The 26,329-nt window shown below is 40.1% G+C and overlaps 1 protein-coding gene across 2 annotated transcripts in view; it reads right to left on the reverse strand.

Moving 5' to 3' along the window:
* The window catches only part of RBM33 (RNA binding motif protein 33), an 83,816-nt gene extending 57,883 nt beyond the window's left edge, over positions 1-25,933 (reverse strand). For both annotated transcript variants that reach the window (XM_033165349.1, XM_033165351.1), the window contains exons 1-7: positions 25,834-25,933; positions 20,304-20,382; positions 17,217-17,265; positions 13,483-13,559; positions 11,371-11,683; positions 9,772-9,891; positions 7,010-7,181 (exon numbers count right to left, since the gene is read on the reverse strand). In XM_033165349.1, the coding sequence (XP_033021240.1) occupies positions 7,010-7,181; positions 9,772-9,891; positions 11,371-11,683; positions 13,483-13,559; positions 17,217-17,265; positions 20,304-20,382; positions 25,834-25,873 (850 nt within the window). In that variant the 5' untranslated portion in view covers positions 25,874-25,933. The remainder of the gene's footprint in view (positions 1-7,009; positions 7,182-9,771; positions 9,892-11,370; positions 11,684-13,482; positions 13,560-17,216; positions 17,266-20,303; positions 20,383-25,833) is intronic.
* Between the last annotated feature and the right edge of the window lie 396 nt (positions 25,934-26,329).

Raw genomic sequence — 26,329 nt, forward strand, 5'->3', positions numbered from 1 at the left:
TCCCATGCACTTGTTACACAGCATACCTCCTCATTAAGCACTTCTCTCCCAATCAAGCTCACTTCTAACATCAGAGCACAGCTTAGAAAAGTGCCTGGGGAGACAGACTGCAGGGAGCCAGGCCACAAACAGAGAAGGGGACGACACCCCCTGTAAACTAAAATTGGAAATGTGTGTGATTGCAGTAGCTTCACAGCCCTCAGATCCATACAGTTAGATTTATGTCCTTCCCAATCCCAAGAAACGCAGATATACTACTATACAGCCCTATTCATTTATTTCAAAATAGTCTGTGAGGGTGTGGACAATAAGGATGCCCCAACTTGTAGGGGCACAGAACAGAAAACCTGCTCTGGTGTGAGATCTTCATATGTCAGAAGGACTGCCCATTGCTTCCCAACTCCCCCAAAATGATCTGATTAAATGTCTCCCTCAGGAGGTTGTGGACTCTCCTTTCTTGGAGGTTTTTTAACAGAGGTTGGATGGCCAGCTGAGATTCCTGCATTGCAGAGGGCTGGACTAGATGATCCTCCTGGTCCCTCTATGATTCTATGAGGATTGCTCGGGAGCAGTCCACATGTGCTAACACATCTCTGCTAGGGCAAGGAAGCAATTGCTTCAGGGGTGTAATGAAAGCCAGCTCTCCCCCCCCCCCAAAAAAGAACCATCCAGGAAGGAGGGAGAAAATGGGCCCTCCATTCAGAGTTTTTGTTTTGTTTCGTGTTTGTTTTTTTACACAAGTTGGAGAGAGAGGAGAAATCAATTCCTCAAGTATCTTTTATCCTCTGCCTTCCACCCATAATTCCTTATTCCTACTGGTGCCCTTCTCAACTGATATATACAAGTTTGCCTATGAGTATTCATTCATTAGAAGCCTTTATATTCAGCTTCTCCTGCACTTGGGGTATCTCACACCTTTGAAAGCAGGTACCTATAAAACCAAGGAAACATCCATCAACAGCAGGCATAGGCAAACTCAGCCCTCCAGATGTTTTGGGACTACAACTCCCATCATCCCTAGCTAACAGGACCAGTGGTCAGGGATGATGGGAGTTGTTGTCCCAAAACATCTGGAGGGCTGAGTTTGCCTATGCCTGATCAACAGCGTATCAGATATCCCTGTCCCAAGGTTCTGCTCCATGCTTTGCTTCCTGGTGCAAGATGGAGCATGAAGAAGAGTACCGGATGAAGATCTTAACTGGATTGGATCACATATGCGAAGTGGTATAAGACAAAGCTCTGTACCTAACATGAAAGAGTACTCTCAAAATAAATTGTTGAATTACTGAGAAATCTTACACCTTCCCATGAGAAATGAGAAGGGATCCAGAGGCCTTTATGTGATCCACTGCATGAGGACTTTTCAGCTACCATTCCCACTTCAGAGCCCATACGCTCTGATAAGATCCTAAGAGGAGGCTGTTGGATCAAGCATCCTGTTCTCACAATGGCCAACCAGATGCCCATGGGAAGCCTGAAAGCAGGACCTGAGTTCTCCCCACTTGTGATTTCCACCAAATGGCATTCAGTCATGCTGCCTCCAACCCTGGAGGTGAAACACAGCCGTCATAGCTGATATCGTCCACGAATCAGTCTAATCTTCTTTTAAAGCTATCCAAGTTGATGGCCACCACTACTTCTTGGGGGAGTGAATTCCAGAGCTATGTACTGTATGAACTACTTTCTTTTGTCTGTCCTGAACCTTCCAATATACAGCTTCATTGGATGTCCACAAATTCTACTGTTAAGACTTTTTTTAAAAAAAATCTGAGGTTCAGGGAACACTCCATAGCAGTGTTGCAAGTAGCTACTACTAGGAGGGGGCATGATCAGTAACACCCCCTCCCCCCTCATGCCCTCTTTGGGTCATAGTTCCCAAAACATATTTTATATGCAATACAATATGATCTACCCTCCTGAAAACACTTTCAAGCCAAGAGATTTCCCTTTTCATTTGCAAAAGCAGCACTTAGGAGATGCCTCTGCTCCATTCATGAGAGGAAATGTTTAACATATTTTTGCCAGCAGACACCCAATCTTGACTGTAGAATTCTTTCACATACACCTAATGCAGTGAATCAGCAATTATTTTTCTAGTGCCTCCAAATGTCAAGATTAATTTTGCTATCCTTGGTAATAAAATGGTTTCAAACGACATCTTTAATCAGCAAGTAAGAATGCTTCCCTCCAATAGAGACAAGCTGTCACGAAAGGTCACCAAAAAGTGACAGGATGGAAATTACGTTTGTAATTTCCACTGAAATATTAATTTCTCTTTTAAGTGTTTTTTCAACTTATGTCTAGATTTTAAAGTAAAGAAATGTAGCTATACAACCAAGTTTCATTTCTATACCCGTAATTCCTATTAAGAGCAATCAGTACTGAAAGGAAAGTAATATTTATTACGCCAGTTCTACTACATTTTTTAGTCCTATTAGGTTGATCCCTAATAGACATCAATTATTGCAGATCTTTTAATGGCTCCAGCTGACAGTGGTTTTTCAAAGAAAAACTTGGGTGTAAGATACAAAATTAACTGAAAGACTTGTGTAAAATACGTTATTTAGAACTCTTGGCAAACTGCTAATCAGTTTGTTTCATTTTTCATTCAACTTTTCATTTTTATTAGCTTTAACATTTTTATGCTATAGTTTACCGGAGAATATACATCAATTAAATGACTATATATATTTCTATGTATACTAAATAATCCTTCTAAGCAGGCACCACACAGGTAAGAAGCATTTACTAATCTCTCAACTACTTTTCAGATTAGAGGAAAGAAACTGAAGGGGCAATTGTGGATGTTTCTCAGCACAACTGATTTCTGCTAGTAAATATCGCAATAACCTCCTTTCCCAGCTGAATTATGCCTAGATAGCAGCACGAAAACACATACAAACACATACCCATTTCCACAATCAGAAAAATGATATATTTATCTACATTATCCACCTACCTGTTTCCTGAGATTAACTAAATGTGCTGGTTTTAGACAGACACCAAATGAGTCAGATTTCTACTAGGAACAAGATCTTTTTAGCTGTGGTGCAAACATCAGGGAGACCAACCAAATTCAAACACTCCACAAGTTTCAGGTGTCAGTCTACATCCTGGTTCTTTCAGTTCAACTCAAACTCTGCCTTTTGGTGGGCTGTATGCATTTTCATCTTTTATTATTGGGAGGAAGTGCTTATGTCATCTTGGGTTTTAGGATACAGAGGCAAGAGGAAGCTGAGTATAGTCAGACATCCACTCTGGACTTTAAGAAGGCTGATTTCAAAAAGCTGAAGGAACTACTAGGTGACACCCCATGATCACAAATACTCAAAGAGAAGGGAGTCAAAGATGGATGGAAGTTTCTTAAAGGTAAAATATGGGAGACACAAATGCAGACAATTCCAACAAGAAAGAAAAGTGGGAAGCATCTGAAGAAACAGCTGCCCCTGGCATACCAGTAGTACATGTGAAAAGCATTTAAGAGTTTGAGTGGACCATAACCTTAAAATGAATCAACAGTGTGATGCAGCAGCAAAAAAGCTAATACTATTCTAGGCTGCTTCAATAGAAATATATTGTCAGTTCCACTCTATTCTCCCTTAGTCAGACCACACCTGAGGTACTGAGTCCAGTTCTGGGTGCCACAATTTAAGAAAGATATTAAATCTGGGGTGTGTGCAGAGGAGGGCAACCAAGATGATCAATGGTTTGGAAACCAAGGCTGATGAGGAACGGTTGAGGAAGTTGGGCATGTTTAGCCTGGGAAGGAAGAGAAATCAAATTTATCAAACTATTTGATAAATCAGGACCAGATAATCCCATATGGTTCATAACCTAGAAACCTGATGTTATTCAGCCCAATGCAACACTCGTCTCTAAATCTGTATTATAACACCTATGAATATGAAACTTCAAGCCCTGGCTACCATATCCGCAATGATTCCTGATTCACGTACCAAACTCCTCTAATTGAGACTTGGTGAGTGCACATTTCCTTTCCTCAAAAGCACACTACTTTGTCCCACCTTAAATAGTTTTATTTAAATGGGAGCAGAGTATTGGTTTTGTTTGTTATTATGGTATGTATTTTTGTGTTTTTATACTGTAAACCACCCTATGGTCTTTGGGTGAAAGACGGTATAAAAATAATAAATAAATAAATAAATACTAAATATAGTAAGTAAAAATACAGAAATACCGTACAGGGGGCAATACTAATGCATACAACTGTTGACATGAATATGTGAACTATAGAGCTCCTTCCTGGAGACTCCTATTTGCATGTCTCCCTCCAATCAATCACTGTGTTTAAATGCCTATGTTACTTTCATAAGAGACCTGAGACAGTGATGCACCTTAAAGGGGTACATCTATTATTATTATTATTATTATTATTTATTAAATTTGTATACCGCCCTTCACCTGAAGATCACAGGGCAGCATGAAAACATAAATACATAATCAAACAAAAACAAACTAATAACCCGCCCTCCGACAAACATTTAAAAGGCCACAGAACAGTTAATCAGCCCAAGGCCTGACTGCAAAGAAACATTTTTTCCTGGCGCCTAAAAATACGTAATGATGGCACCAGGAAAGCCTCCCCAGCGACAGCATTCCACAAATGGAAAGGAAAGGCCCATGCTTGTGTTGCCAATCTCCAGACCTCTTGTAGACGGGGCACACAAGGAAGGCCTCAGATGATGATCACAGAGTCTGGGTTGGTTTATATGGGGAGAAGCAGTCCTTGAGATATGCAACAGAAAACACACTCCTGGGGTTGTCGCATCATGGGATATACCAGCATGTTCTGTTCTCAAACTACACAAGGCCTTTGTATTGATTCTGAAGCTGAGAGCATTTCAAAAGCAGACTTGTTTGCATGTACCTTTGCAAGATGGCACACTGAGACTGTAAATAATTCAGTAGCAATCCTGCCGGTTCCACCTCACTATGAATGACAGCATAAATGTGAGAGTTCTTTCAGGAACCATCTTTAATCAGCCAAACCTTCTAGAAAAGTGTGTTGGTGAAAAGACCTGCTCCCATGCTGAGCAGACATTGCGTGTCACCCTAGAGATAACACGTTTGTTCCCAAATTAGGAATGAGAGATACATCTAGACATAACCAAAAGTATATTCTTTTACTTATGTAATACTGACATGAGACCTATGGCTTATCAGACAGATATTCACTTTTCCAGGACATTTAAAAAAGTATTTTCCTTTTAATAACTTTGTTTCTTGGACACAGTAACAGTCTCAGTCACCATTACTAGAGTCATCCAGTCTATACCAAGGAATGAACAGCATATTCCAAAAAGAATTACACTTCTTGCAGTATTGTTTCCTATTAGGAGTTTTTATTTTTTATAATTTAGGCCTTCCTACCTTGTGCCTAGGGAAGCGGGTGGCGCTGTGGTCTAAACCACTGAGCGTAGGACTTGCCGATCGGAAGGTCGGCGGTTCGAATCCCCGCAACGGGGTTAGCTCCCGTTGCTTGGTCCCTGCTCCTGCCAACCTAGCAGTTCGAAAGCACATCAAAGTGCTAGTAGATAAATAGGTACCGCTCCGGTGGGAAGGTAAACAGAGTTTCCATGAGCTGCTCTGGTTCGCCAGAAGCGGCTTAGTCATGCTGGCTACATGACCCGGAAGCTGTACGCCGGCTCCCTCAGCCAATAAAGCAAGATGTGCACCGCAACCCCAGAGTCGTCCGCGACTGGACCTAATGGTCAGGGGTCCCTTTACCTTGTGCGTATTGCAGCAACCAGATAAAAACAATTATCAACCTAATAAAATATGGTAACACTCAACGTTAATTATAAGCATGACTGCCATGCAGACTTAAAATAGATCATGTAAAAATGGCAGATAATGGGAGCCTTTGGTGCAAAAGGTCAGTGCATCTGGCTATTAATCAGAAGGCTGATGGTTAGAGCCTACCCAGGAACTGCTGTTGGCAGGATTTCTTATTTGCAGGGGGTTGGACTAGATGACCCTTGGGGTCCCTTCCAACACTTTGAACAAATCACTTTTATATCTATGATAATACACGGCCTTTTGAAATTGGAAATATCAGTTATTTGCTCCAGAAGAATCTGGATTTTTTTAAATAGCTTCTGAATTAATGCAGTATTTTCCAACCTTTATGAAGTCACAACCTTCTCCTAAAAGCAAAGTAGTTTAAAGTGGGGAGGGAATAGAGGAAATAAAAAGAAAGCTCCAGCTGTTCTGCTATCAAACTCTGGGGCAGAATTACACGGCCAATAAACAGAATAAATTAATCCTGCAAAATTAGTAATGGATTTACGATAGCTGACACGTGCTTTCACCTAATGTCCAAACTTGAATTTCAGTTACATACACAGACAATGTGCAGCTATAGGCTACTGTTACATGAACAAGACTGCATGAGCCTCACTTTTAAAGTGACTATAGTTACCCACTGTGGCCAAACTTGGGGGGAACTGCAGTTTAATAAACCATAAGTTTGGGCATAATAGGGAGCCATGACTACTCAAAAACTAGAAGCATTATCTTCTGATATCCTCATGACTCAAGGCTCATGCAGGCTCATTCATACAAGTCTAAATTGGCATTAGAATTAAACAGGTCCATTGTGCATTTTTTAAAAGGCAACACAAAATTGAAATGGTCGCGAAAATATTTTTTGTTACTTGCCACTAAAACTCTATTACAGACCAACTTACCATCCACTTTGGTCTGTGTTTCTCTTTGGTCACTTTTAGAGTAATGCTTACAGATTCATATTAAACTGTACAAATAATGTGTTAGTTTGTTTAATTAAAAGCACCTAAATTCTAGTGCCATAACAATAATGTGTTAGTTTGTTTAATTAAAAGCACCTAAATTCTAGTGCCATAACAATAATGTGCTAGTTTGTTTAATTAAAAGCACCTAAATTCTAGTGCCATAACAATAATGTGTTAGTTTGTTTAATTAAAAGCACCTAAATTCTAGTGCCATAACCACTATCCCAAAATCTTACCCAAAGTTTCTGGAATGTTTCTTCGCTCTCTCGTTACATCTGAAAGTCTAATGATTGTTCCTTCTTTCCGTTCAGTTTTGAAACGTAATCGACCAGATTCTTCATCATCTTCCTCTTCTTCATCAGACTCTTCTTTGGTTTCTTCTTGAAGCTCTAAGTTTTCAATAACTGCCTATTATCACAGGAGGATAAGTGTAAATTATTGGCTGGGTAGGTTTTCAATATACCGGTACTAGAGTGAAGTTACTTTACAGTGGCTATCTTTGCACATAGCACTAAATCATGATTTAGTGTTAAGTGTTTGACATTAACCCGAGCAAAGTCTGAGACTCACATGCTTCCTCCTCCCACATGTTCCAATTTCCCTTTCACATAAACTTTACTTGTTCTGTCATGTGAGTCCACAGATTGCTGCTTAAAAACCCAACTCTGGTCAATTTAAAAGCAAGCCAACTTATGAAGACAGTGTGTATAACTAACTAGTTTGTTTTAAGCTACCGTCTCTGGTTCGTACAACACATGATGATATTTGCTTATTCTGATCCTGATCCTACTTCTTGATGTGCTGCAAGAAAGCTCAGTACCCTATAAAACAGAAGATTTAACACCATGAACGGAATCCTAGCTGCCTGGTGTTCCTAAGCACTTTGTGAACACCCACCACCATTATTTGATTACAATATTTCTAGACCAGAAAAAACAAAAGGGGAAGATGTTTAGTATTAGGTGTGTACAGTTAGGAAATTCAAGACAATATCCAATGCCTTATTGGACAGTTTTTGCCACATGCTCAAAAATGAAAAAGGAAAACTAATATTACAGGCAAAAATAGTTAGATCTTGGGACTCGAAAATTCAGAAAGGATGGGACTCTGGAGCTGTTTAACCCACTGAAAGAAATGGAGAGATATAAATGCACTGTAACACAACATGTAGGAAGGGAGGAGGTGCTTATTACATACACAGTACATTCATTCACCATATGGAGTTGAAATGATTTTAAAATGATAAAAAAATAGTGGCATATTCAAATGCTGTATTATTCTATTATTTGGACTCAACCAGATGCCTCAGCACCTTAAGTTCAGTCACTTTACTTTCTAGGCAGTTTTCAAGCCCTTGTAATTCTATTTTCTACCATTGTAACACAAGTATAGCATGCTGCATTTTGTGATACAGGAAATGCTTTAAGCACACTTAAGAAAATACAACTCACCATGGGCTTTAAATGCCAAGTGAGCCAGTGGGTTCTGAGGAAAACACTAACTTGGGTGATGAGCCTTTATTTAAGATCATGAAGAAAAAAGCTAACTGCCTGTCAAACCATCTAGCTAAAGCTCCAACTTCCTAGTTTAAAAGAAACTGAGAACTAGGATGAAGAACCTTAAATCCAAAAGGATAATATAATCCCCTGCCTCAAATACTGGCGGAGAAAGCTAAGAGTGGCAGCTAGTCTCTTGCAGAAGAGGGGGAGAAATAAAATGCGTCAAACAAAAATGAACTTATTGCTCAGGTAATAATTGGTCTTCTCATGGACGGCTGCCCTAAGTCATTCTGAATTTCTTGTCTCCATCTGCTGGCAAGATGTCTGTTCATCCAAAGTTCTTGAAGTGTCAAGTGTCAGAATTCTTGTGGCATATAGTATATGGCATTTTTATTAAAGGTTTGGCCTTGCTTAAGGCATCAAAACCCCTTGCCTCCATGGCCCCTCCAACTCTGAAGTGGATAAAATAGGTCAGGAAAAGAGAACTTTCTAATGACAACTCTTTAGAAGACTGGCTAACTAAAATCTTGCTTTGTCAATACAGGTATTTCAACTGAAATAGGAACCACTAGTTTAAATTTAAACCACTTTACAAGCAGATGGCCAGTGATGTCTGTTCGATGCAGATAATTCCCTCCAATGTTTTGAGAGCCTGAAGAAAATTAAATTACAATTGTACATAAGTGGCTCTAGAGAGATGAGTCAGTTCCACCAAAAGAGGAAAAAGTAAACACAAATCAAGAGTTGTTATCACCATGTACAACTTATCAGTTGTGCAGCCCTGCTTGTAATTAGGCTTATTTAACTACAAAGTGATGCCAAACAGGTTTATTTTTGGCCAAGAGTATACTAGTTCGTGTTTCAAAGTCGCTTCAGGTGTTAATAAGAGAATAATGAAGAGAAAAAGCATAAACTACTCAAATCTCCAGGTCTTGTCTGCAGGGGAGAGGTGTGTGTTCCATCCTTTCCCTCCTCTACCCTGGCCTGCTGCCACAAACCCATACCACAGCTAGCTGCCAACACTCCTAAAGATAATGTTAACATACAAGCTAAGGAAACTCATATATGAGAAGAAAAAGTGGGGCTGGCCAGTGAGCGGTCCCATGCAGAACTACAAGTAGCTTTGAGATCTGCCAGAAGAGGAGAAACACACAACAGTAGGAGTAGCAGATGAGGAGGAGCTGAGCATTCCAGGCGCACTGTATACATGTCCCAAGGCCCTCAATGATAATGGCAACTGCTGTCTGTAGCTTAGAAATGTTGGCCATCCTGACAAACAGAGCTGCTCATAGCTTAGACAAAAGAACATGTTTCAAAAGGCAAGGCTAACAAAGAATCATTGAACAGCTTCTCCTCCTATCTTTTCCAAAAAAGATTCACATGAGGACTGTCAAGAACAGACGCAACCCAGACAAAACCACTGACAATTCCTGAAATACTTTAAAACCCCTTGTGCTAAACAGTATTTTGCCTTTAGGATTTCACTTCTTCAAAAGTACCTCTTCCGGCTCATTTGGCGGTGTCTGGGTGTCAGCAACCTCCTCCAATTCTCCTTCAGCTACATATTCTTGCTGTTCAATTGCTTGCTGCTCACTGTAGGACTGCATATAATCTTCATCCTGAAATACCGGTAATTGCATGATGAAAATGTTTTAATCTTAAAATGCTTCTGCTTGTGGGAGGAAAAAAAAAATCCATCTGAAGCTACCTGGGTCTCTTGGTCACAACTGACTGTTCTGTCAGAGCCAGTCTTAACCAGGGTTCCTTCTTAACCAGAATTTAAAGCTGGTTACAAGGAAAACCGACTGTTAACCATGATTTTAATGTAGCACTGATGTGATTAGGCTGAATAAGGAAGGGAAGAGGGAATCTGAGCATGTTAGTTAAAGGGCAGGGTGAGGGAAGAGATTGGGAACATTTATGTTTGGTACTGGCTCAAAGTGGCATGCTCCAAGTTCTAATCCATGTTGTAGGTATTAACATCTCTTGCGCAAACAACTAGTTTAGGAGAGTATAAACTATGAGTGGGAAACCTGTGACTCTCCAGATTGGACTACAAACTCCATCATCCCTTACCATTGGCCATTCTGGCTGGGCTGAGTCTAACAGTTGCCACCAGCCCTAATTTCAACACAAATTGATGGTTTCAACACAGTAAGTTAGGGTTACTATAACTATTATAGCTATAAAACATTATGAACTAAATTAACAGTAAATAGCACCGATTCCTTAAGATGTTTTTCTTTTCCAATTTTAGAGAAGGCTCTACTCCATTCATAAGCAGTGCAGCACCACTATAATCCAACAGTTTTGCCAAGAAGTATACTTCTTTCTCTTTAATATCATAACATATGCCTACGGAGTAATTTCTAGTAACTCCCAACTAACTAGGTGCTTTACCACCTTGCACAACATTTTACTACATGTTTTACAAGAAATAAATGAAGCAAGTTTAAAATATCAATGAATCCGTTGCTTCTTTATAATTTTTTTGTACACAATATTTTGGACAAACAGATAGTTATATTATTTTCAACTCAAGTTGGGAAACCGCTTCAGCAACTTAAACTGAAACAATTATGCATATGACATTTGGTGAAGTAACCTCCAACCTCTTTATTCAGCTTTAGACAGTTCTCAGTTACAAAAAAAAGAGGAGGGGTGGAAAGGAGCAAGCAGGACATCAATCACTTTGGAATATTAGCACCTTAAAGATGTCTTTAGCAGGTCAATAATCTTTTCACCTTCGAAGGACTTTATCAGATCGTGTCTAAAGCCTGGATAAAAGCTTTTGCATTAAGTACTTCTAACAATTGGCACTGTCTCCCCACCACACAAAGCTGTTTTTTTCCTTAAGGATACAATCCTCAAGGTCATGATTCTCAACTGCCTTCCAGAATGACAAAGGAGCATTACCTACAGCCAAACAAGCTGTCAACACAAACTTTGTCACAGCCTAGATAAAGAAACTGGCAGACAGTGATAATAGGTCTAATTTTCCCCACATCCCTAGGGAGGTAAACAGATTTCAAATCAGTCTAAAAACCTAGGCATGTGGAGCAATGTTATCTCAGATAATACAATAGAAAGAAACTCACTGTAAAATCATCTAGAGGTTCATTGATTTCGAGATCTAGCACTCCATCATTATAAATCTCTTCTTCTCCCTGATCTTCCCCATATTCTATTTGGTCTTCTGTCAGCTCAGCCTCTTGGCCTTCATACTGCCCTTCTTCTGTGTATTCCCCAGAATACTCTTCAGGCACTTCTGATTTGCCATAGCCCAGTTCATCCTCCCCTTGTTCATACTCTGAATCTTGCTCAACCGACTGATCATTAGCATGCTCCGCGAGTTCAAAGGATGTACCTACTTCAGATGTAGCATTAAGACTAACTGTGACACCTTGAGTGCTATGGTAAGAGTAAAAAAAAAGGAAAGATGAAAAATCAATTTATTAACCACAGTATGACAGCAGGATGTGTGCATGTACATTCTATACAAGATGCACATAGATCATACAGTGTCTGCATTCAATAGCAAAGTGCATAGCTCACACATCGACTTGACTCTATGCCACAAACTCATAATATGCATACTTATACCACAGCTTATCATCAGCTGCAGGCTATTTGACCAGAGGGATCAAACCAACCAGATGGTCTAACAGGTTAGGCTGACAAGAAGTACAAGGTAGCCAAGCAAGCTGCAGTTCATGTTAATTCCCAGACTACCGCACACTATCACAACACTCGCTATTCATCAGCCTGAGCTACATTAATGCTGCCAGACATCAATTTGGACTTTCATTCACTTTTATTTCTTACAATGAAACAATGCTTTTAAAGGGGTAGGGCTGTTTGAATAGACTTTGAACTGTAATTTGCATTGTCTGCAAAAGTTCTATTTTAAATGTGTCCCCAAAGTGTCTTATCTAGAATTTGAGGATTCAGAAGAAGTTAACCAACAAATTCTGCAGTAAAAGCCAATGACTTAATTTAGCCAACTATAGGATCTCCCCCCACCTTAAAATGCCCTTAACTGTCCAGAAGTAACAATCCTCTAGTTTTCTTGCCTATCTTTCAAAAAACTATGACACGTTAAAGACATAGAGATGAACAAATTAATGCAGAAGATTGTATGGGACTGAATGCTGAAGTTGTGCACCAATGCAAATTATTAGGATTTCCATCCAATTAAAAGAAAACCTAGTTGACCAGTTAACTCTACAGATTAACTGTAATCCAGTCAAATTGTTAGGTTTGTGTATGAATAAAAACAACCTTTCTTAGGCAACAATCATATAATATGTAATATCCAATGTTAGCCACTCAGAATAGACCCAATGAAATCAATGGACTTAAGTTCATTATTTTCAATGGGTCTATTCTGATTATTCACACTTCACTGGATATCTCTCTAGGTGTTTAAAATTATGCACGTTACCACAGGTATCACCTAAGGACAGGCCTTGTTACCTACACAAGGAAATATGGGGCTTGCCATCTGAGGTTTTCAGAAGAATTCGCTGCTACAGAACATTGCAGTGATGTGGGATGGAATTTTTTCCAGTGCTTTATTGTTTTTACAGAAAAAAGGTTCATACATTCATTAGTAACAATGAATGGATGACAACTGCATATGTCATATTAGATAAGCTTGGCAATTTCAACATTTTCAGCTTTGTTCACTAAACACAAGTAAAATAAACATGCTAACTGATCACTCTCTGGGAATTTAGAAAAACTGTCAATGCGGACTGAAACATTTCAAATGCAAATTACCCTGTTATTATATACAAAACTTTCAGACAAATCCACACAACTGCTTTTTAGCTGATAAAATATTTTTATCTTTAAATATTTTAGACAGTTATATATTGCAGGCCTAAAATTTAACCAATTATTCAATTGGAATGTCTCGTTAAAATTAAACTCTTGTTGGCTTTCAAGATGGAAACCAACTTTTTTAATCAGCATAATAGCACTGCTGAATGCATCTGAGAAAACAGACTCTATATAGCAGCTGTATTTTCTTCAACTTTTAAAACTCAGTCTCAAATGTGAATTTCTAGTCATACTCTTCCAATGTAAAAAGTAACTTATTTTCTCTTCCCAGTGTGAAACACGTGCACATCCCTATTCTGGTAAGACTCATTCAAGGGATCTAGAAACACAATTACATTACTGGGCTGAAGCAGTAAGAGACAAACCTGAAATGTTGGTCCTCTTCGTTGTCACTCTGTAGAAGATCATCATTCAATTCTTCATCTGACATATCTGACTGCGTCTAAATTTTAAATTTAAAAAATTGCCCTTGAGATAACCCAATATGCAACATTTAAGAACACAGAAAAGAAAGCTGCTCTCTTAGCAATGAACCTTTTACAAAGAATTATCAGTAAGCAGCATTCTTTCATGATTAACACTGTTCTACGGCTTTACTCTGAACAGCCCATGAACCAATTGATTACCGGTAGATATCTTCAATATTTTCAGACTCAGGGCCCACTTTTAACCCAAACATATGCATGGTGGTACCGACCCAGGCTGCTACCCACAAGTGGATCCCAACCCACCAGTTGAAGACCATTGGATTAGAAGAAAATAGTAGTAAAAATTGTATTTAAACTTGGGCTACATGAAAAACTGATGAAAATTCGTATTTAAAAAAATCAACATACACAAGCAATTTCAAAACTCACAGCAACAGCCTGACTTTGAAGAAGGAAAGCACATTTTCCAATACTAGGGCTAGACAAAGTAATAAAAAATCAGTGTGGTGCAGTGGCAAGAGTGTTTGATTTAAACCAGGGAATCCAAAATTTAAATCTCAGCTCAGTCACAATACAGTAAGCTGACAACTTACGTGGGGTTACATTCCAGGTATCGCGCCTAAAGCCAAAATTGTGTATAATCCAATCACATCAGGTGCGATGGTGGGTGGGATTGTCAGAACAGTTTTTCCTCCACGTCCACCCCGTTTCCACCCCCCTTTTCCATTATTATTATTTTTACCAAGCACCTAAGGTAGATCCGCACAAGGTAGATGTGCATAAGTTGTAGGCCTACTGAACTCAAAAGGCATCTTTGGGCCAATCACTATCTCTAAGCTTTACAACAATTTGTTAAGGAAGGTTAAGGCAGAAGGGAGAGACTTGTGCACGCCACCCTAAACTCCTTGGAGGAAGGCTGGTATAAATAATAAAGTGGTTTGAAAGTGATAGCCATGAGATCTTACAAGACTCCTCGGAATCAGAGCTTTCATTTGAAGAATGCCTACTGCCTATGAAAAACATGCCAGTGTCTCTGTTATATGCCACTCTGAGTATAAATATTTATAGAATAGTGGAATGGAAATGAACAAGAGGCCACACAAAGGGAAGATAAAAAGAATCTGGTTTTTGCACAATCGTATATCAGGGTTTCTAACTTGATCTCTTGACCAATAGGGGTTTGTAGTACCAAAGTTTGAGGCAACACTGCTGGCTGGAATGTTCAGTTGGCAAGACAACAGGCCAGAAACTGTGCCATGAAAACTAAACACCAAACAAAACTGAAAAAAGCCAACTATTACTGCTGAACTTAAAGGAAAAACTCCTCTCACAGCAGAATATTTAAAAAATGTGACCTTGGGACAATAAAGTGGGTTTTATTGGGCAGGAGTGGTGGTGAAGCACTTAGGATTTAACAAATGTATGTATGTTCAGCTCTCTCTTACTCAACATCTAAAGGCTGCTATTCTAAAGGTTATTTTGTTATTTTATGTGCTTATTTATAAAATTTGTATACTGCCCTTAATTCAAAGATCTCAGGGCAGTTCACAGCGTATAAATACAAAATAAAACCATAAAAGAAAAACAAGAAAAACAAGAAAACACACCTGCAACACATTTAAAAGGATCTAGGATATAAATCAGCCAAAGGCCTGGTTGAAAGGCTAACTGGGAAAGATCTCGAGACAGAAAGTGTGTGGAAATTGGAAGGAGTTCAGAGAACAGCAGCAAAATTGCTAAAGGTTGGATATGCTGTTATGCTGCTCTGAACACCTTCCAATTTGTTAATTGTGTTGTCAACATTTGTTTCCATCTAACAGAAAGCAGGTCAAGTAACCAAAAAAGAGGCATATCAGTACAACTTGTTTTAAAGGACAACATATACAATTTTATATTAAACCAAAAAAGACAATTTTAAAAGCAGGCTAAAAAAAATCTTTGAAAAAAGAAATCGTTTGATCATTAAGTAGAAAATTAACAAAAATGCAACAGGGATGAAGAAAGTGAGGCAACAGATCTACTACTGTTTGCTTTGTTTAATAATGCTGCAAGGAAAATGATAGGGAATCTACCACATGATAGGTTTAAGAAGCAGTATGAACAAACCGCATCACAAGCAAGGCTAGATCAGGCATGGGCAAACTCGGCCCTCCAGATGTTTTGGGACATCTCCCATCATCCCTAGCTAATCGGACCAGTGGTCAGGGGTGATGGGAATTGTAGTCTCAAAACATCTGGAGGGCCGAGTTTGTCTATGCCTGGGCTAGACAGTACTAAACAATGGGTTAGAAGACCAAACCCAAGTTAGCTGAACCCACTGAAGTCAATGATATTAAAGTCAGTAAGAGAGTGGGTACTTGCCACAAGTGTTTATACTTTGTGGCCCACAATTTTTGCTATCCTAGTAGCCAAACTACAATAACCCTTCCTTTGTTGACCTTGCACTGCATGAGATCAAACACAATCCCCTACTCTACTCTAAGCCTTAGGTTTGGAGCTAGAAAGGGATAACTTGCTAGTTTGTGTGCCTAGACAACTCCAAAGCTGGGAAGGTGGCTATAATGCATTACAGGCTAGGGTCCACTTGCCACAGCAACCACAGAACCTTGTTTATAATGGATATTCCCCTCCTCATTTGATTTACTACATATACAGACCTTGTCTCAAAGAAAAGCATCCATGACTAATACCTACATCAAGTATAGCAATGCATACTTTGGAGAACACTGGTATTTTTCAGTGCAAAGAAAACACAAATTGCTCAATTCATGACTCTGCATAAAATAACAATATGCTCATTTTAATTTTGCCAGCCCACAGAAATGGAAAAACAGCTATTAAAAGGAGCCTAACAAGCTTTCCACCTCCAAACCTCTGGAAAATTTTCTCAGCCCTCCTCTGATTTCCATAATTTCACAAAGCACCAGGAGACAATGGAAGAGTGTGCCTTCAGGGGTAAAGTAAAACCCTTGAGAGAGACACGCTTTATTCCAAGTGGGGCAGATGAAGGTGTCCAGTTTTGCTGCTACGGGTGCACCATAGAGTTTATTCTCTCTGTGCTCCTCCCAGCGGTCATTTCTCCTCTGGTCACTTCTGTTGATACATGAACTGATTGTCTGTTTCCAGTCACTGCTATAAGGGCCAGAAAAGCCGAATGCTGCAAATCTGATGGTTTTCAATCCTGTATTCAAATATCTATTTTTTTTTTTTGCACTTGCCTGGCAAGATCATTGATACTTGGTATACAAATTCCTGCTAAATATTCAGGTGAGAGTTTAAAAAGAGCTATTTGTCATTATTAAACAAGAATATTGCATACTTCAAGTTTCCCCTCAATGCAACTGCTCTATATAACCAACCTTTGGCCTTATTAACAGGTCCTTCTAGCAGTAGCTTCTGTATACATTTATGTTCATAACTGCCCTCACACCACTTTGTGAAGCAGGAGAAACTGCCAATCATTCCATACATGAAAGAAATAGCATTGGCTGGGAAACCTGGCTTTGTTGAACTCTTTTCAGGCTGCCATATACAAGAACATGCTTGAAGAAAAACACAATCAGGTTACTGTCAGAGGTGCTCCAATACACTCTGCAAAAACAGAAAACCAGCAGAACTAAATGAGTTAATGTATTTTTTTATATATTTATGCATACAGCTTACTTATTTACCTTTTTGCCAGCCAGCAAATCTTCTCCTAGCAAGTCATCGTCTAATTCACTGGAAGAAAAGATCATTCACAAACTTACAATGAGCTTTCTGAAGCAAGGATTCTAAAAGCTGTGGTAGTAATTCATAAAGTAGTCAAAGTTATAGAAATGAGGAAGAAATTTCAGGGTTGCCGTATTTTAAAAAAAGCTTTTTTTTTAGGAAACCACCAAAATCAAAACTCTGCTGTTATGGGAGCCTTTCATCTGAATAGTGAGGTAAAAATACTTTAAATAAATAAACAAACAATTAAATTTACTTTTAGGTGACTTAAAGGCTAGAGACAAATAGTTACATAGTGCTTCATGATGATTCTAAAAGAACTTATGGTTTTTACTTTACCACAAGTTATTACATATTGAATCCTCCAAATCATTTTTGCCCACTGACTCTTAACAGAACTGAAGAACAGCAAATTACCGGTAAATAGAAAAAAATGCAAAACACATTTTGATGTTCATCTAATTTTAAAGAAAGATTAGCAGTCTCAAAACCATAGTTAGTGCTTTATTTAACTCCTTTCGAGAAAAGCTACTTACCACAACATAAACCACTCATGGCAAGAGTCAGGGAACTTACGGAGCATAAGGAGTGTCACAAAGGAAGACTGCCAATCTTCATATAATGTAATTCGAACACATTTTCCACATTATCAACATTGCTAGGGGTTCTTTTGGCTCAAGTTTGTGGTCACCAAGATATTATCACACCTTCTCCCCGATAGCTCAGTCTAGTTTTGCCATATGTTGGAGCAACATTCAAGCCTGTCTTGTCTTAGTTATCTAGACTCTGTTTGGAGCTCTCCAGGGTGCTACTTGCCGTGACTGCTGTTTTAGGACTACAACCTCTGCTTTCTTTGCCTGATCTTACTTGGTCATGCTCACTGGCCTCTGACCTCAAGATTACTAAACCTTGCCCAACTGGAATCCAGTCTCTCCTTGACCTGGCTTTGTTGACTGGATCCTGAACTGGCACTAGCAGTGCATGACCTTGTATCCCTGGACTACTAGCACACACATCCACTCAGGCTAGAACCCTTACCACTGACAGAACACCAGTCTCCTAATGTTTTCTCCTGAAATTAAACATGCATGGGAAGAAATGCTCATTGCTGTTCAGGACAACAGGTCAGGAGGCCATTCATCAAAACCACCCTAAAGATACTGCATTAGAAAAAAGTGAAAGTTCACCTATACAATTTCCGAAGAGAACACTTATATCTAAGTGAAATCATCTATTTGAGCTGAAAAAGCAACAGTTTGAGTAACCTACAATTCCTATTCCTTCTTATCAAAGATTATCAGCAACTTCCTTTCTCCACATCTCCTCTGTTCCCACCCCACAAAAGCAGTGGAAGCATTTGCTCTGTGCAGGTGCTAACTGGGAAGAGGACACCAATATCCTTTCCAAGTGGCAAGAAAGAATTCAGCTATGAAGCAGTAGTAACAAGATATAAAAGCAAACTCCCATTCTAATGGTTTTCACAGTGCAAAACATTTGAAAGAAAAAAGAACCATGTTCAAATGGGTGCCTGATCATATGCTGTGCTGCAAAGAAATAATGTGCTGCTGCACTCATGTCTTGGCTGCTGACTAAAGCAGCAGGAGTCACCATTGCCAGCACTCTATCTCAAAACCCCTACAGAGTACCAGAAGAGGGTGGGGCACAACTATTACAGGCCACTTGAACCTACCTGTACACAATGATAACATTTCCAGAGACTCTTCCCTAGCTACAGCCACCATCTGCAGCCTTACTCCTCCTTCCTACACTATATAGATCTGAAATAGTACCAGAGTGGCAGCACTAGTTGCAGTTGCTGCTTTGGTGAACAGGGTCTTGCTTCTTAGCTGAATACTGGGGACAGGGCTCTCACTGTGACGGTACTCTGCTTGTGGAACATTCTTCCCTGGCAGATTTGCTTGGTACCGATCCTGATGTCTTTTCAGCGTCAGCAAAGACTTCCCCCCAACCCACAAGTTTTATTTAACTCTTACTGCTTGTTTTACTGCTGTTGTTTAATGCTGTTACCTGCTTTTTTAGTACTGTGTTTTACTGTTCTGTTATTTATTTTAATTGTACTTTGATAAGTTTGTAAATGTTTATATTTAAGGGCATCACAAAAACATTAACAAAAAATAAATATGTAACCTGTTGTGTGATCTACAGCAGGGGTCAGCATACTTTTTCAGCAGGGGACCGGTCCACTGTCCCTCAGACCTTGTGGGGGGCCGGACTATATGGGGGGGGGATGAACCAATTCATATGCCCCACAAATAACCCAGAAATTCATTTTAAATAAAAGGGCACATTCTACTCATGTAATAACACGGTGATTCCCGGACCATCCGCGGGCCGGATTTAGAAGGTGACTGGGCCGGATACAGCCCCCGGGCCTTAGTTTCCTACCCATGGTCTACAGGAATGATAATGTGTTAGCCACTTGATATTGCTAGGAGCTGTTGCGTTCAGTTTGCCTTAAGATCTAGGGGCACCAACAATGCAGTTCTGTACAACTTGCCTTGTATAAGATGCTGCTGTAAGCCAATGCAGCACAACCCTTTGCTTGCATCACAACAGCCACAACAGAAGGTAGTCCTGGGTTTGAGGTCTCTAATATTTGCCACTAGCATTAATAGGAAAAATAGCAAAAGTCAATTTAGATATTAAAAAATGTTTAAGAAGATTTTTAGGAGCCTGTTTGTATCCAAGATAAAACATGTTATGCTTTAAAGAAAAAATATTTTTCCCCGTTGAATTCTCTCTTCTTAACTAAACTACATTTAGTTATGAAGCAAACTGCAAGAGCAAGTCTTACCCTGCCAATGTTTTATGCAACGTTCTTCATTATACTAGTCTTGTTCATGTCTCCAGACTAAGCTCTTCACGACAGGTGTACATTTATCCACAACTATGCATATGACATGAACACAGCAGGCGGATAACTTCATTAGTGTATGAATTTGCACTTTAAAAAAGCAGGATACAAAATACAAACTCAAAACAAAATGGAATTCCATATAATGAACAACATTTTTAAAAGGGCTTACCTGTCCCAGTCTTCATCTCCAGTTCTCCTCCTCCAAGATCTTTCTGCACCAGGCTTATCGAATTGATCAAAGTCATCATCTGTAAGCAGAAGACATTTAGAGATTTGCACAAGAATACAGAAAGAAAATCACAGATCATAAAACAGCAGTGCTGACATTTTTTCTCCTTAGAACTTGCCAATTGCTCTTACAATTGTTCTTCTTTGAGAAGAACTGAAAAATATACTAGATTTATTAAACTGAAAGGGATCCTACCAGTTTGCTAGTAGGCCTAAGTACCATTAATCTTCTCAATTCCACTAAGTTATTGATGTTGTTCACTGCCACTGCTTTTTGCTTTCTTTGGTCTTCTGATTGCTTGTTATTATGTTGCTTTTATCAATTGGGACTTGGGTACTCCACTGCAAATCATCTTAAATAAATGTTAAGCTCTTTTACGTTACAATGGTAAAAACCACAGCACCATTTATTAATAACAAGACTACAGGGCATATTGTAAAGATAGGGATCAGAATGACTATTTTCTATGCTTCTGTGAAGTGGTACATGTCTCAGCTGATTTTTGCATTTAAGATTTCTATTAAGCTGCCATGGACATTAAGTTAACAGAAAAACCTGATATTTTTAAAATATAGGTTTAACATTAAAACTCTTCCAATTCCTAGTTTTCAGTAACTCCTTCCTGCTGTGAAAGACATTCCATGCATGTGCAGGAAACTGACAGAAAGCCTATTCTTTTTTCTGCAAGCAAGAATATGGATTTCAGAAGGCTTTCCTGCCCTGAAATGTTACCTCTGTACAAAAAGTCATGTGACAACCTCTTCAATATGCAAAAGCCATTATTACTACAGTGGTACCTGAGGTTAAGAACTTAATTCGTTCTTAACCTGAAACTGTTCTTAACCTGAGGTACCACTTTAGCTAATGGGGCCTCCCACTGCCGCCGACACCGCACGATTTCTGTTCTCATCCTGAAGCAAAGTTCTTAATCCGAGGTAGTACCTCAGGTTAAGAACTTTGCTTCAGGATGAGAACAGAAATTGTGCTCCGGTGGCGTGGCGGCAGCGGGAGGCCCCATTAGCTAAAGTGGTACCTCAGGTTAAGAACAGTTTCAGGTTAAGAACAGACCTCCGGAACGAATTAAGTTCTTAACCAGAGGTACCACTGTATTTGCCACACACTGCACCCTCCAATTCACCCCCCTCCCTTGGACGCAGCCAGGTTTAATAAGCCACTGAGGCAAGAGTTGAAAAGACAAGCGATAGGCCACCCTGCAAGTTGACATTCAGACTCTCTTATATCAGCTGAAGATCTCATTAATTTCAAGATTAAAAAAAGAAAAGAAAAAGAAAGGCTACCCGACAATTGTTCATATAAAAGTGAAGAAAGCAGTCAAAGTAATACCTTCATCCAAAAATGAATCTAGGCCCCATTGTGCAAAAGGTGGTTTAGGTAATCAGTGTCTGCCAAGCAATTAGTTCTGTTAAGAGCAGTGGTTCTCAAAGGGTGTGGTGTGTCACACTGGTGTGACAGGAGAGGATAGCAAGTGTGATGGGAAGATTCAAGGAATTTTTTAAAAAACATTAAATATTTCAGTGTAGTATATAGTATCAAAGTATATTTTTTTATTTGCAGAGCATGGGCATCTTTTCAAAATGAGAGCAAAAGCATCAAGTGATACTGAGGACAATCCTAGTTGTGATCCAAAATCGCCAATTGAACAGAGTTCTGGGAGTTCTGGGAATAGTATTGGCTATTCTACAGTTCTCCACAACATATTGTTATGAACACAGATTTTCAGCTCTCATAAATGTGAAAGATCAGAAAAGAGAAAGGTTTATTTGTGTTGATGAGGAGATTAGAATATGTCTCAAATTAAACCTAACTTAAATAAGATTACCTGGTTTATAATTTTATTTTGGGAATGTTTCATTTTCTTAAGTACCGTATTTTTTGCTCCATAAGACGCACTTTTTTCCTCCTAAAAAGTAAGGGGAAATACCTGTGCGTCTTATGGAGCGAATGGTGGTCCCTGGAGCTGAATTGCCCAGGGGCCAAAAGCAGATTGTGCTTTTTATTTTACAAAGAGAAAAGGGAGTGTTGAAAGGACCCGCTCAGCAGCTGATCAGCAGGAGATCGGGAGAGAGATAAGAGTCCCCGGCTCCCTTTCAGCCCCGCCCTCCTTTGTTGAATGTGCTGCAGAGGGAGGTTGTTTGTTTCCCCAGGACATGTGACTGGCTGATTAGATTATCTGTCTGAAAACAGTAGAAATGGCTCCCTTTCCTTAAGATTTTTCAGAAATGTGAGTTAAACCCCATAAAAATGGGGCTTTTCCTCTTTGCTTTTCCCCCTTTGCAAAAGGAGCTTTGCTTTTCCCCCTTTGCAAAAAAAGCTGCAAAACCTTTAGCTGATCCTCAAAACAAAAACAAAAACAAAAACAAACCCCTAGGGCTTTTCCCTTTGCAAAAAAAGCTGCAAAACTTTTAGCTGATTCTCAAAAAAGGCCTTTTGCCTTTGCAAAAACAGCAGCAAAACCTTTAGCTGATCCTCCCAAAAAAAACCCCCAAAACCCCAGGGCTTTTCCCTTTGCAAAAAAAGCTGCAAAAACAAAACAAAAAACAAAACAAAACAGGGCTTTTAGAGGAGGAAAACCAGAAAAATATTTTTTTTTCTTGTTTCCTCCTCTAAAAATGAGGTGCGCCCTATGGTCCGGAGCGTCCTATGGAGCGAAAAATACGGTAGCTGCATTGTTTCATACTTTCTGAGTGTCCCATATTCATATTATATAGTAGTTGTGTTCTATTTTATAAATCAAGCACTGCTAGGAGTTGCTTCTTTTTGTTATCTATTTTAAAAATGGTGCAGTGCAAGCAAATTTTTATTCAGAAAGTGTGGCCCAGAGAAAAAAAGGTTAAGAAACACTGGTTTAGAGAGAGAAAAGTCTCTAGGCATGCTAACAATGAATAGTGGGGGTTGGTGTATAAAACAATTTTCCAATCCAAGGAAGATTATGTAACGCAAGAATGTTAGAAGTTTCGCAGTAAATGTTTCAGTTGTGTGTTTACTTGCTAAAGCTTAGTAAGTGTTAAGGCGGCATTCAGAACCATCAATTAGAATTGCAGCATAGTTTTGTGGAAATGAGTAATGTACATGATATATCTGACAGCAGCATTCAGGGAGTACTCTGACAAATCTTAAGTTTCCAGACAAGTAATGATATTAAACTGCAATCACAATTCATAATTTAAATCCAAACTAAATTTTGCAAAAATAAGATTTGGCCTTCCAAATAAAATCTAATAGTGTAATACCAAGACACTCAATTGGAATTCAGTATTTCCTCAGGTCAGTTTGCCACTATCTCTTCTCTGATACTACTTCAAGACCCTTTAACTGTCATTGCTTCAGTTGCTCTCATGCAAGTTGAAAAAACTCTGAGGGACTCTAGGATGGTTTCAGATAAAGTAACTATACATTCTTATGATGGGAACCAAAACCAAACCGATTAAAATGTTCAAATAAAGTTTCTGATAGCACTAACATTTTAATATTGTTATGAGTTGTGGGGGTGGGCTACACATGACTGAGCCTTCCTTCTAATTCCTGGATCCAGCACAAATTCAATTGCTGGAATAGCCAGGCCAGCTAAGGGAACATTTATACAATGGAGTGTTAGTTAGAAAGAAAAAAGGCCAGAGCGGAGAGTTGAGTGATGTGAGTTAGAAGCAATGCAGCAAGCTGGAGAAAGACTCAGAGAGATGTTTGATTTCTCTATTAATCCAAAATTGTGGCTATGGGAGAAACAAGGCTGTCCATTGGTGACTCAGGTTGTATATATGTGTAAATAAACCATATATCCTAAAGACATCACAGTCTCTGCTGTTCCTCATTCAGAGGAAAACAAGCCCTGGATAAGTGTCTGGAACCTCTCGAATCTTGCCTCACACAGACTGGGGTGGAGTGCAACAATATGTAAAGAGAGAAGCAACCCAATCAGAATAATATCAGATCATTTAGTCCTTACTCCCAACTTGTTCAAATACTCTGTTTCCAGACATGGTATTAAATCAGTGCAGTCCACAATTGTGACCTGAGATTCTCCCCTATTTCAAGGAACAGTCTTACAAATCAGATTAGTCTCTCCTAATTTCCTAGCTATAGAAACACACCCATAATTCATCCTCAAACCTGCATATGTGTCTTTCAGCATTGACTTCTGGTGGCCCACGCTCCATCAGAAGTGAGCAGCCTGTGGTTACTGGACTACAACTTCCATCAATCACAGCTGGCTGCTGGCCACGCTGCCTGGAACTGATGGGAGCTGGGAGTCCAACGAACATCTGAAGGCTCACCTCCCTGATTAAGGCAGTTGGGTCATTCCATGAAAAATGAGCCTGATAAGAATGCTAGATGAGCGCTGGACTTTGGTGAGGAAGATTCCAAACGTGCAGTCTAACCATTTTTTTAAAAAAGCTAAAGACAAAAGAAGTTTATTTTATGGACCTTCTTTTCAAAAGTCCACCCACATAGTCTTCACAGAAGTGTTCAAGTTAAAAGTTTTCTGATAATTGTCCCACCCGTGACAGCATTTTTTCCTTAATTTTGTATTGTTAAATTTCTTAAACTTAATTCCTGATTGCATAGTTGTAACCAATAAACATTGATTTAAATAGATATGCTGAGTTTATCATTGATTCACCTCCCAACTCAGAGTTTTTCCATAAATCAAACTTATCTCAAGCTCCATGTCCTTTTTTTGTCCCACCCGTGACAACACTTTTAACATTTAATAAAATTGTCAAAAATATCCATAAAAATAATTAAAAATTAGTAAAATGTTCAGCATCTTATTAAGAACATAGTTTAAATTTTGGTTGTTAATTTTTATGTATATTTACATTGTTACACATGTGTGAATACCAAAAAACATGGTCAAAGTGTCCCACCCGTGACAATGGAATGGCCCAGTTGTCAACTCCCCGGGCAGCTCCAGCATCAAGCGTCCTTTTCATAAGAGCATCGTACTTTGTCACTCCCCACCCCAAATAACTACTCCCCCCGTCTGCCAGTTCCCAGATACCACAGAACAAACCCTGCGCGCTCTGACCGATCTCTCTCCCCCTCTCGACGTAATCTGTAGATTAAGCAACCCCACCAGCACAGGCGAAACTCGCGGGGCCCTCTAGCTGTTTCCTGTCAATTTATCAACAGAGGATCATCCCACGACCGCCACTTTAGAACCCACGATCGGCTTTTGCTTCCTACAGGCCTTACTAAATAACACACACACACACCCCGCGCGCAAAACATTGAGGGGGGGCGGGGTTAAACCCTATGGAAAACAGTAGGACTTCCTTTCCGAGCAAACGACGGGGATGACAGGGGCACCTGCTCCACCCGCCCTTCGAGATCAGAAGCCCCCCTCCCCACTCGCACGCTCTCCCCGCCCCGCAACTGGGCCCCGCCGTTTGGATCCCGAGCCAGCCGCGCCCCCTCGGCCTTAGCGGGCGGAGAATCCCCCTCCCCGTACCTGCTCCTCCGTCCCCTCCTCCTCCCAAGGCAGCTGCCATGGCGTCGGGCCCCTGCGAGGACACGGTGCGAGGACCCCCGCGCCCCTCCTGCTTCTCACGGCCCTGTGAGGGAAGGAGGGTGGGTGGGTGAGCGCCCGCCGCCGAGGAGCTCGAAGCAAGCTAGCACAACATGGCGGCCGGCGGCTGAGGGAAAGACGACGGGAGCGGGTTGTGGCGGGGGGAGCGAACGACGCCACTGACGCCGCGTTGCACTCCGGGATACTGGAGGACCAGCTGCCTCCTTGAGGCCGCGCGCCGCTCGTTGGTTAACCCGCCGCAAACACGCCTGGGGGGGGGGGAGACAGTCCTTGCGAGCCTGCGCAGTTTCGGAAGTAGGGCGGAAAAGGCCGCTGGTGGGCGAGGGCAATGACGCAAAGGGCTGGTGGTGCGTGCGCAAGGAAATGGCGATCCCGCCCCCCGCCGGTTTCGCTGACAAAAAAAGCTGTACAGGAATAC

This window comes from Lacerta agilis, chromosome 12, assembly GCF_009819535.1.
Source record: "Lacerta agilis isolate rLacAgi1 chromosome 12, rLacAgi1.pri, whole genome shotgun sequence".
NCBI lineage: Eukaryota > Metazoa > Chordata > Lepidosauria > Squamata > Lacertidae > Lacerta > Lacerta agilis.